At 40.5% G+C, this 12,851-nt stretch overlaps 1 protein-coding gene across 2 annotated transcripts; it reads right to left on the minus strand.

Moving 5' to 3' along the window:
• Positions 1-4,210: 4,210 nt before the first annotated feature.
• On the minus strand, positions 4,211-12,296 carry phyh (phytanoyl-CoA 2-hydroxylase). 2 transcript variants are annotated; one of them, XM_085136770.1, is made up of 9 exons: positions 12,133-12,296; positions 11,378-11,433; positions 11,039-11,149; positions 9,380-9,548; positions 7,182-7,263; positions 6,561-6,742; positions 6,327-6,476; positions 6,035-6,161; positions 4,211-4,897 (listed from the first exon to the last, which is right to left on the minus strand). In XM_085136770.1, exons 1-9 carry the CDS (start codon positions 12,196-12,198, stop codon positions 4,842-4,844), a joined length of 999 nt encoding a protein of 332 aa, XP_084992896.1. In that variant the 5' UTR covers positions 12,199-12,296; the 3' UTR covers positions 4,211-4,841. The 2 variants fall into 2 exon arrangements, with proteins under 2 accessions (XP_084992896.1, XP_084992895.1); XM_085136769.1 differs by having other exon boundaries at positions 4,211-4,895; positions 6,027-6,161.
• Positions 12,297-12,851: the final 555 nt, after the last annotated feature.

A 12,851-nucleotide genomic window follows, 5' to 3' on the forward strand; every position in this document is an offset into this window, starting at 1 on the left:
CAAGAGTTGGGAGTTCGCCTTGTAATCGGAAGGTTGCCGTTTCGAGCCCCGGCTCGGACAGTCTCGGTCATTGTGTCCTTGGGCAAAACACTTCACCTGCCGCCTACTGGTGTTGGCCAGAAGGGCCTATGGCACGATATGGCAGCCTCGCTTCTGTCAGTCTGTCCTAGGGCAGCTGTGGCTACAACTGTAGCTTGCCTCCACCAGTGTGTGAATGGGTGGATGACTGGGTGTGTAAAGCGCTTTGGGGTCCCTAGGCGGAACTAGTAGAAGCGCTATACAAATACAGGCCATTTACCATTTACAAATGATCTTCTTATAGCCTTTGATAGTCGAGTCATCTCTGTGCTTGTCCTGCTAGGGCCAATACTGTTGACCATAATATTTTATTACAGTGATTAGAGCATGCTGTAGGTATGTGCTGCAGTGGTTTGAATCATATATATCTAATAGACTCCAATTTGTTCATGTAAATGGACACACTAAGGTTAATTATGGAGTTCCACAGGGTTCAGTGCTAGAACCAATTCTGTTTACATTATACATGCTTCCCTTAGACAGTATGATCAGAAGGTATAGCATACATTTTCACTGCTATGCAGATGACACCCAACTTTATCTTTCCATGAAGCCAGATAACACACACCAATTAGTTAAACTGCAGAAATGTCTTAAAGACATAAAGACCTGGAAAATTAGGTTCTCTAGTAACACTGTGAGGAATCTTTGAGTTGTTTTTGACCAGAAGGTCTTAAATAATCATGCCCCATCTTATCTTACAGACCTCATAGTACCGTATCACCCAAATAGAGCACTTTGCTCTCATACTGCTGGCTTACTTGTAGTAAGCCAGGCTACTGAAGCTACTGAAAAGTAGAATGGGAGGCAGAATCTTTCAGTCCCCTCTTCTGTGGAGCCAGCTCTTAGTTTAGATTCAGGAGACAGACAGCCTCTTTACTTTAAAAATTAGGCTTAAAACTGTGGTAAAAACCTATTGTTAGAACTGGATCAGGTGACCCTGAATCCCCTCTTAGTTATGCTGCAAAAGGCTTAACCACTGTTTCCCTCCCCACTCTCACCAAGTAATAACCAAGGGGGTTATCTGATTGCTAAGGTTTTCTCTATATTATTGTAAGTCCTTTACGTTACAATATAAAGCTGATTGAAGTGACTGCTGTTGTGATTTGGCACTATATAAACAGAACCAGAAACTCTGCCTCTATAAAATGTTCCATCATGACTATCCCATTTTAAATATTTAATTTGTTTTTTGTGTACTACTGTGAATAAAATATGGGTTTATGAGATCCACAAGTCATTGCATTCTGTTTTTACACCGCATCCCAACTTTTTTTGGAATTGTGGTTATATAAAACATGGCCAAAGTCAAAAGCTCAGGGTTCACCCTGCTTAATGCTCCTTTTTCCTATTTTTTGGCTCTGTATGATGTCAACAAAAACAAATATCTCTAATATGCTTGCCTCAGGTACATGAATCTGGCGGAAAAACATGTGAGCGTACTGCAACAGGGTCAAAGAATGAACATGTGGAGATAGAAATAAGAATAATAGTTCCTCTTTAAATTTTGAGTTGCAATTTAAATTGGTCTCTGCAGATTTTACCCTGGTGTGTTTGTGATCTGAAATTTCCTCTGAAGGAAACTCAACAGTCCTACTCAGAAAACATTAAACAGAAAATGAGCCAGAAGTCAGAACCTGTTTGCAAGAAACACATAGTTACAGATGCATACGCAGCATGTGTGTGCATGTGTAAATATAGGTTATATATATGCATATACCAGTGATGGGATTTCCAGCTCTTTTTAGAGAACCGGCTCTTTTGGCTCAGCTCACTAAAAAGAGCCGGCTCTTTAGGTTGTTTTGTTGCTTTAATTAATTTATCATTAACAACAATAAAAAAAAATTATGCACAAAAGAAATTACTAATGTAAAAAAACTCGTGGTTTTATTTATATATGTTTATATATAAATATATACGGTGGCCCCTAGAGACAAAGCACGTACAAACTCCAAAACACATTTCTAGCGTTAACTGAATTTCCTTAACAGAGCTACCTAGATCACTTAAATTACACAATTGAAAGCATATGTGTATTGTTTGTGTATTTATACACAAGCACTCATATATATTCAAATAATTCAAAAAAATGTTCATTTACCTGTTATTACCACACACCAAATCCGGTCGTTGGTACTTGCTGGCTTGTGTAGCCACTAGGTAACAAAAGCTCAACACTGCGCCTAGCATCCTGGAGCACTTCTGTTGTCTTTTGTGCGTGCTTTGGAATTTTTTACGTGTTTTGGAATTTTTTACGTGCTTCAGAGTTTGTACGTTTTGGAGTTTGTACGTGCTTTGTTTCTAGGGGCCACCGTAAATATACTTTTATTTATTCACTCCACATAAAATGTAATAAATAAATCATATAATACAAAAAACAACTATTAACATTTCAACTTTTAACTATTTAAATTTTCAGCTTTTTCCTTTTAAACAAATTGAAAGTGAAACAACACAAAACACTGCAAACCACAACACAATTAAATATAAATTGAAATATGAAAACAAAAAGAAGATGCATATTCTCTGTCATATGGGCCTGCATGAATAAACTTTCTGAATCCTTTATCATCCGCAACTGAAAATAGTTGTGGATGATTACTATACCTTTCTAATGTGACGTTGTTGTCCCTGGCTCTCTTTCTCTCTCTGTGCTACTGCGAGTGTAACTACCGCCCCTCCCCCCTCTTCCCAGCGGAAAGCACAAGGCTCGCGTGCGGAGTGAAGCGGGGGAAAAGTGCGAGAGAGAGGGTGAGAGAAAGGGAAAAAGATCCGTCTCTAAGAGCCATTTGGTTCGTGACTGACACATCACTAGCATATACCACATTTTTTGTGAGTAAGAGCAGATGCAGTGATTGCAAAGTGCTTATGCTGGTATGGTTTAAGTGTCCTCTTTTGCATTTTCCTCCGCATGACAACATGTACTTATGTAACATATATATTTTTCTAGGCTTGCTTTTAGTGACCATGACGGTCTCAAAGTTCAGCTCCTACGTGTGACCGACTTTCATTCTTTTGAACAAAAGCTTTGCACTCTTAGCAGTGCTGCTTTTAAAAACAACTAATTAATTTTTCCAGTCATATGACTGCCACTATCATCAAGTGCCAGCCACTTTAACTTTAATTCAATGTTAAACAGAGAAGTTCATCAGTGTTTTACAACTCTGTTTCCTCCCATTTTCACAGTTAAAACTCTCAGATCTGGCCTCACAAAACGTTTTTCTTTCTTCCAGTGGAGGGCAAGCAGTTACTAATTATCTTGCACTGCTTTTCATCCAACTATATCAGGTTCAAATGCTGATGCTGACATTTGTGGTGTGCTGCCCTAACACCACAACAGATAGGCCTCAACAACAAAGTGACATAGTTCTTGAGCAGCTTGTTTACCAGACCTGTTTGGTTATACGTAACTCTTCAAAACAGCAACTGCGATAACAGGAACATAAAAAGAAGCACTTATCTAATTCAGGGTGGGTTGGAGCCTATCACAGTTATCATAGGGCAAAGGGTGGGATACGCCCTAGACAGGTCGCCAGTGTAAGTGCACAGACACAATAACACCCACAGAAATTTTAAATCACCAATTAACCTAACAAGCATTTATCTGGACTGTGAGAGGAAGCCAGAGTACCAGGAGACAACCCACACAGGAACAGGGAGAACTTGCAAGCTCCACACACACAGGCCTCAGTCAGCCTGATCAGCAGTCAAATCCAGGACCTTCTTGCTGTGAGGGGACTCTACCAGCCACTGCACCACTGTGCTGCTCTGGGAATGTTGTATTCAAATAAATTATATTCGTTCTTCAGATGCCTCTCAGCAATAGAAACATGTCTCACATTGTGCCACGCCAACACACCCTCTGTGCCACATTTAGGTTTGCTGGATCTGGTCACCTTGCTCGGAGCAAACAAGTTAGGGACTATCAGATAAAAACAAACCACCTCAAATGACTCTCCTCTTGAATTCGAGTTAAGTTTCTTGTGCGCTCAACAGGGAAAGTTCTATTTTGTAGGAGTGAGTGGATGATTACCGTTCGGTTTAATCCAGTCACTGGAACTTAAATTATTACAAACCCCCAACTTTCTGTGTATGAAACTCAAAATGTAACTGAGAATCCAACCACAGTCTGTTTATATAGCAGTCAATTCTGAGTTTTATTGCTAATATTAGCAAAATACACTACATTTATTACATGAAGATCAAAAACTCCTGTTGAAAGATTAAAAATACCATTAAAGATGCAAAAATAAACATTCTCATTAACTTACAAAGCAGAATGCCGCAAGATTAAGGCACCTGTTAGTGTCAATTCACAAGTGCACTTAAACACTTTCATTAATCTTTCTTTCCACTTTATCCCTTTTTGAACTTCACACTCTGTCACTCGTAACACACTCGGTTTTCTTTATCAACATGCAAAAATCAATTATTATTTAGAATCCTCATTTGTGTAATTAATGTCTTCTTTTTCTTCCACTTGGCTAAACAACTTCACAGATGGATTTTAGAAGGATCTCTGTGCAGTAAAACCCTGTTAAACGTTGAATTATATGCAGACTAATCCAGTGCATTTAGGTGAAAGAAAATCAGTGACTGTTTTCGCATAAATTAGATAAGAGTGGTTTGAAGCCCTTGCAGAGCCCTCAGCAGAAAAACCCAAAAACTTTGCTGCGGTGATCCAAAGCCTGTTGCTTCTCATTCAGTCGCTGTGCTGAGATGGTGAAGTTTCAGCTCAGTTTCATCTCCCCGCACCGGCGTCTTCACATCGAAATCCTCTCTCCCTGCACCAGACGACCCCGAATTGCCCAGGTGTCCTGTGAGAGAGGCGGATTTGAAGGAGAGGTTAGCCACAAAAACAAACCCCTTTTATTTTCCTCTGTTTTCATGTTATTCTAATAGCAAATTTTGGAGTTTAAAGGAACAGAAATTCCTTTAGCTTTTCATCAGACATCAGCTGCTCATTATGAGCCAGCTCATAATAATAGCAATCTTATTTAAGCCGTGTTTGAAAGGTTTAGCAGATGGTGGTTCCATGTAAGCCAGGTTTGATGTTTTTTATCTTTGTGTTTACATACAGTAAAACCAGTGTGTTGTATTCTGTCTGACTCTGTTGCCAACTTCCTGAAATGTCTGTCAGGTGTTTTGTTCATATAATGGGAAGAATGTGACTTTAATTCAATTTCAGCAGGAAAGTTTCTACACAGTCTTTATTCTCAGGTTGTTTTCTCGTTTAGGGCAATTACATCCACTAAGCCACACTTAATTCTAAAGATGCATTAACTGAGTATCTTGCTGCGCTCAGTTTCTGTTTTATATATATATAATGGCATTCCAGGTTGCACGCTTCCTGGCACACATGCTTGCTGCTAAGCAGAGGCTGACCTCGAGGTAAATGTAGCCCATAACAGGATCTTATAACGGGGGCTTGTAAACGATAACGAGACATAGACCAGGGATGTTGTTACCTAACGATGCCACTGTAATTTTAACTTTTTTATAAATAGATTAAAATCATTAAGTTAAGACGTTCGAATAAAGCTCAGGCGATCATTACGTGCATATGTACAAACATTGATGATATGTGGCAGACTACAAAAAGGCTGATTACAAAAGATTTTGTTTTGAAGGAGCCTTGCATGGACTACATGACCACAGCACCTGCTTCCTGCCCTGGGCGTCACATGTAATTGACAACCTGTGTCTGACTTTGTTTCCAGTTCCTTGTTATGGTTTAACTTTGTTATTACTCCCTCTTTCATTGCCCAGAGCTTTAACGTGGACGCTTTCTGGGATTGTGAGCTATCAGTGCTTAAAGCTAGTGATAAATCAATTGTAAACGTATTTATGTGATTAAAAATATAAGGAAAAGCATAAGAGGCTCCTTTTAATCAAAAAGCAATAATGGAAAGAATAAGATAAATGAAGCTTGGATGTACGTGTCTGACCTTGAAAGTGACTTCATCACCAACACCGTGCCTCTTCACTACGATCTCCTTCACCTCTTTCTCTATGTTTTCCTGTGTGGTTCCTTTCACGTCAATGTAATAGCAATCACCGCTAGCATAGTGGCAGGAGATGGCCTGTGAAAACACACACACACACACACACACACACACACACATACAGATATCACACCTCATTACTCGTATGCAAAAAGAAATACCACAAATAATCATGTGGTTGTATGGAGCTAATTTGCATTAGAAAATATCAGGATCTCAGGTGGACTCTGGGTAATGCAGTACCTTGCGGAAGCCCGGTGTCTGGTTCATGCCAGATCCGTGGATGAGCAGTGGGTGGAAGAAGACTGTGTCACCCTTTTCCATTTCTAGGTGCACCCTGGGGTGCTGTGGGTCATAGTCTCGGACTCCATGGTACATCTTGTTCACCCCGCCCTGAGGACACATGCAATTATTTAAACACTCTGTGTGTGTACATCCTAGCAGGCATGACTGTAGCTGTTACAGTGTTGTGTGTACCTCCCACTCAGGATAGTCATGTTCCTGCAGCGTGCCCTTGTGTGATCCTGGCAGGACGACCAGGCAGCCATTCTGCCTGTTCACAGTCTCCATAGCTGTCCACGCACAGACGATCCGATCGACTGGTCGAAAGGGAAAGTAATGCAGATCCTGATGCATCGGGTGGCGGGACGTCTTCTTACCTGGAATGACAGAAGACACGTTAGACATTACGATACCAAACTCGTTTTCATTTTATTTGCTTCTCACAAATCACACCTTAAAGATACTCTATGTTGTGTTTGAGCTTAAGAAATGTATTTGATGCTTCAGATAGATAAAGAACCGGCCATTCAGAGGGAAGATTACTAATACAGTCTAAAAAGAAAAGCTAATAACAATTAAGCACACATCAAGAGTGTTGATGTAATTATGATCACTGCCACAAGAGGGAGCCAAAACTAAGGGACACGTCCAGTTAGTACATTGGTTATTATTTATCTGCACAATACTTGTCCTAAAAAGAGTCGGGTACCTAAAAATACTGAATTTAAGAGTAAACCCAAGAAGTACGCAGCATCCAAATAGGTATTAAGTATTTGTGACTTTGTCGGCCAAACATTTTAGTGAGAATTGAAATACCTGCATCAGGAGGTTTGTTGATCAGCATTGTGTGCATTGCCATGATGTTCGGTCCAATGAAACACTCAACATACTTCAGGATCTGATAAAGAAAAGCAAACATTTTTGTTCTGATACTCTTCAGGCTTCACTTATTTCATTGTTTATCAAAAGAAACAAATTCAATGCCTATTCATTTTTTTGTTTGTGAAAAACATTTAGACATTCCAGATTAATGATTGAAGTCCATGTAATGTTTTCTGCCTTATCACCTGTGTGATTACTGATAGCACCTCTGTGAGGCACCAAACCCTTTTTATCAGAATTAATTTGGCAATTAACACAGATAAAACAACCATCCTTTGAGAAAACAGTCAGATAAGTCAAACTTTATCCAACTTCTTGCTTCCCCCACTTCCGTACCATTGATTCATTAATGTTGAACTCTCTGGCAGCTGCTCTATTCCCATGTTGTTGCAGTATATTAATGACTAACCTCGTATTGTGGATGGATTATCTCAGTTGTTTTCCTGACTGAAGTTTGGTCCATTTGGAGCAGGGGTGGGCAATTCCAGGCCCGAGGGCCGGTGTCCCTGCAGGTTTTAGATGTGTCCTTGAACCAACACAGCTGATTTAAATGGCTAAATTAGCTCCTCAACGGCTGTGTCCCAATTAAGAGAGTGCACGCTTGAAGTACGCGCACTACGCGTACTACGTACGGTGCGTACTATAAGTACGAGAAGTGCGGAAGTGAGAGGCTTGTGAAATGGGACGGTTCTAGCCTTCGTCGCGCTGTTCAGGTTGCCTAGCAACCATGATACTAACCGCGAGGAACGTTACATACAGCTTTGTGTGACAGAAATGAAGGAGAAAAATGTTTTGTTGGTCATTCATTTTTGTCATGACATCACTTTGATTAGTTGAGTATCTGAGGCTGAGACCACAGGACTGTAAAACATGATTGTTGGGCTTCATTTCTGTACTGAACAGTCATTTTAAGATTAGTTAGTAAATAACAATTAGCTAATGTTGTTCATGAGACTAAAATCATCTCACTGTGGTAATGTAAATATAATATGGCCAATATTATAGTATTGTCAGATTATTATGATATATATATATATATATATATACATACATACATACACATATATATACAACCAAGTTAACGCTGAAAGTACAAACATAACTTTGCCGACATGTGGCCAATAGTAATGTTTTAATGTTCTTCGTTATTAAACATTCGCATATAAATAAGTGACGTCATATTCAGTACTTACCTTTGACAGTTCGACCACTCGCTTCTGCCGTATTTTGCGGCAAAATTATCCACACCCACCGCCACGCTATGAATTGTGGGATATATGGGACCACGAAGCGTGCACCGGACCACGAAGCGTGCACCGGACCACGCTTGATATTTGGGGAAATCGACGGCGCATTTGGAGTATGCATTTGAAGTACACTTCGAATTGGGACAGCCGTCGTTGCGTGGCGGTGACGTAATCGCACTTAAAATGCGTACTTCAAGCGTGCAGACCCTAAATTGGGACACAGCGAACATGTCCTGACCTGAGGCCTGGTAATGAACTAATCATGTGATTCAGGTGTGTTGACCCAGGGTGAGATCTAAAACCTGCAGGACACCGGTCCTCGGGGCCTGGCATTGCCCAACCTTGATTTAGAGCATCCTGCCATGCGATTGCATTTGTCCCTAACCATCAGGAACCTTCGCGTTAACTTTTATCGAGTGGAAAAAAACTTAGCGTTCATCCTCCAGTTTCACTGTTTATGTTATGCTAACATAGCTGTAACCCTACAAATGTCACTGCTGTTTAGTTTTCTGTCTTCATTTATGTTGGAAGTGATAGCAGAGCTGTACGTTTGAATTTTTTCAGAAATCTCTCAGTCAGAACATGCTATATCATGTTTAGGTAACTAGCGAAACTAGCGAGCTAACTTCCGCTAAATTCTAACTCTGTTCTCTATTCAATAAATTCTGCTTTCATGGATGCCTCATTCTCCGTTGCCGCCATGTGCATATGAAAACAAAGGCACTGCGCATGCGCGTTTTAACCATATTCTATCGCAATATTTTATTTTCTTATTGTTGCATAACATTGTACCGGTATTACTGTAAACGGTATAATATGGCCCAGCCCTACGAAAAACCCTACTGCTGTGTGTATTGTCTTTGTTTGAATGTGGCGTTCCAGTACCTTTGGTAGAGAGCAGTACCGGAACAGCTCAGGATCCTCCTGAAAGTCCTGCACTTTTGAGACAGCTCTCTGATCTGGGACAAACTCGGACTTTGCTATAGCCACATCCCTCATCACCACCAGACCGGGAACCTTTATTTGCTGTCGACAGATCCGTTCAAACTCCTTCCTGAAGGAGGCACCAAAACACACACACACACACAACAGTCAGGACGGAAACATAATGTCTCACAGATGTTCTATTGGGTTTAGTAAAGGTGAATATGGGGGTCAGTCAATGGCATGAACTACTACATCCTCCAGGAACTGACTGTGCACTCTCACCACATGAAGCTGTGCACTGTCATTCACCAGGACAAACCCAGGACTTGCTGCACCAATGTAGGGTCTGAGACTGAGTCCAAGGATTTCAAGGATGCTGTTGCCAAGCCTGTAGGTCTGTGTCCCTTCATGGATTTGCCTCCCAAGACTATTACTGACTCACCACCAAACCGGTCATGCTAAACAATGTTACAGGCAGCGTAATGTTCTTCACGGATTCGCCAGAGCCTTTCACGTCGGTCATATGTGCTCAGAGTGAACCTGCTCTCCTCTGTGAAAAAAAAGGGTGCCAGTGGTGGACCTGACAATTCTGGTATCTTATGACAAATGCCAAGCAGTGAGCTGTGAGTGCAGGGTCCACTAGAGGACATTGGTCCACCCTCATAAAGTTACATTTCTGATGCTTTAGTCAGAGACATTCACACCAGTAAACAGCTGGAGGTCATTTTGTGGCTCTGGGAGTGCTCAAACTGTTCTTCCTTGCAGACAATGAGCAGATACTGGTCCTGCTGATGGGTTAAGGACCTTCTACAGCCCTGTCCAGTTCTCCTAGAGTAACTGTCTGTCTGTTAAAATCTCTACCATGATCTTAAGACTGTACTGGACTGCAAAACTTCAGGCAATGGCATATATTGATGTTCCATCTTGGAGGAGTTAAACTACCTATGCAAGACCTGTAGGGTCTCCCCTCATGCTACCAGTAGTGACACTGACCCTAGCCAGATGCAAAACTAGTGTAATAAAAACAGTCAGATGAGCAGGTAAAATGTCACTGTCCTCCAGCTGTAAAACTGTGCCTGTTTTGGGGGTTGTCTCACTGTTGCTCCTCTAGTACACCTGTTGTTAATTTCATTAACACCAAAACAGCTGAAATGGAATAACAACCCCTCTGCTAATTAAATGACCAGATCAATATCCCATAAGTTTAACTGACTTGATTCTACACTCTGATTAAAGTGTTCCCTAAACAGTCACGGTAAAATTGGTAGATTTTCCTATGGCCAAACTTTCACATACTGAGTACAGTGCATGTATGAATAATCTCTAAGAGATAAAACGATCAGCCTTTGGACTGCTGTAAATATTTAGTTTTTCTGCTTATGAAAGATCAGATATCCTTGTCTACCTTCTGTGCAAGGGTCAGCCAATCAGAAGAAAGCTAGCTCAAAGGGGATGAAAGCTAAAACTGATTGAAATGATGGGGGATCTGCTGGCATAAAATAAATAATCAATATTTTGAACTGTAACCTATTCAAGTAAAATAATTATTTTATGTGTTTGTGCTTTTTAAAAAGTACTTATTTCATTTATTATTTATTGCCAAGTGTCTGATGTTACCTGAACCTGTCGATGTCCTGCGTGGACACCAGATTTCTGATGAGAAGGAAGCCATTTTCCTCATAGAAGAGCCGCTGATCCGGGGTCAGCAGGTCATTATCCAAAGTATACCTGCCAAATTGAAAAAAAAAAAAAAAAATAAAAATAAAAAAGCTTGCCTTGCCTTTTGAGCCAATGGCACTGAAGTTACCACTTGCTATTACACATGGAGAGCAGAAAAGTGGGACACTGTGGACCTGATCAATAGAAGAAACTGTGGGAAATGTGAACGATAAACACGAATGATTGCTGAGTGCATAAAAACCTTTAGCCCGAGGCAGAGCTTCGGTGCGTCCTTACCTCAGTCTCTGTGGGTGACCATAGCTGACGGTTTGAGCAGACGTGGGTGCAGCTCTCTTCAGCAAATCAGTCAAGGATAACAAAACAACAACAACAAAAAACAAAAAACCAAACAAACCAAAAACACGGGGAAAATGTCTGCTATACAGCAGCGAGAGATTATCATTTATAGATTTCAGATCATTTCCAAGATTTTACTGTGAAACATTCTGCCTTTCTGCCAAAATATGTGAAAATGTCTTTTATGTGAAAATCTGCATTGCTGCTGCATATTAAAACCAGGGAAACCGACAACACTTTTTAAAAAAACAAATCACATGTATAAATGTGTAACTAGCTTATCTTTAAGTTGACCTATCTACAGATAGACCTAACCGATTACACCTGTTATTTAACAGGTTGATATAGAAAATAATCCAATAACAGTAGTTTCCGAGCCCTAAGTAACAGTTATAAATGTCTCCAGCTAGCTAACATTAAAAACGTTTATTGCAAATGATATGCAGTCCAAACAAACACACTTGAAGAGAAACAACGGCGAACACAAAAATAACTAGCGGTGTTACGAATAGTTACATTAAGAATAGTTACAGGCATTCAGCTCCTGTCCTTGTGTCAGTATTCTCCGGGAGGCCTGCAGTCCACCGCGGGTTCCCAGTAGTGGAGTATCAGTGTTATCGGGCGCTCACTGCTTCGCTATAGGCTAAGAGCCTCCAACGAGCCGATTTATCGCAAATACGAATTAAAAAAGATACAATCCCCGCAGAATGTCTGTCAAGATGGTTGATAATGACTCGGAGTCTCGCCGGAGGACGAGACATTTTCTGTCAAGTAGCAGTGCTTCGTGTCCTCTGTAAAAGTAGTGGAGAAGTGGGCTGTTGTACTTTACGTACCTCCGCTGACTGGGGCAAAGGCTAGCATGATGACACGCTCTGTGAATGTGCTGTTATGCAAAACACCTACAGTCATTTATGGACCCGTTCAAACACAGCCCAGTCATTATCACAACGCCGTAACAAGTTTAATAGAATCAAAAATACTTCAATGATTTGTAAGGGAAATTATATTTCCCCTCCTGTGACTAGATGAACGGATCCTTTAAAAATAGCAGGAATATCGCAAAAATGCTAATGGTGTAAACGGGTAAAGAAAAATGAAAACTCTATTGTGGAGTTCAAGCATTTTTATTTCTTTAGCAAACCTTTTCAGCTGTTAGTGAACGTTATTTATTGCAAACAATGGGATTTCATAAGGATTATTTCCAGCATCACTAGTAATTAAAGTTTTATCCAGCAGGGAGCGCCACACAACAATAATTATTCCCATCATCTTTATAATTTATGCTGATTTCGAAGCTGTTGCAACCCTGAGCGCTATTTAACCATTCCATCATTTTTGGCATCTTCAACAAACACAGACTATTTTGTAATAGAAGTTGAATCGATGAAATAATCGATCTACTCATTTAAAGACT

This window comes from Neolamprologus multifasciatus, chromosome 17 (assembly GCF_963576455.1).
Source record: "Neolamprologus multifasciatus chromosome 17, fNeoMul1.2, whole genome shotgun sequence".
NCBI classification, from domain to species: Eukaryota; Metazoa; Chordata; class Actinopteri; order Cichliformes; family Cichlidae; genus Neolamprologus; species Neolamprologus multifasciatus.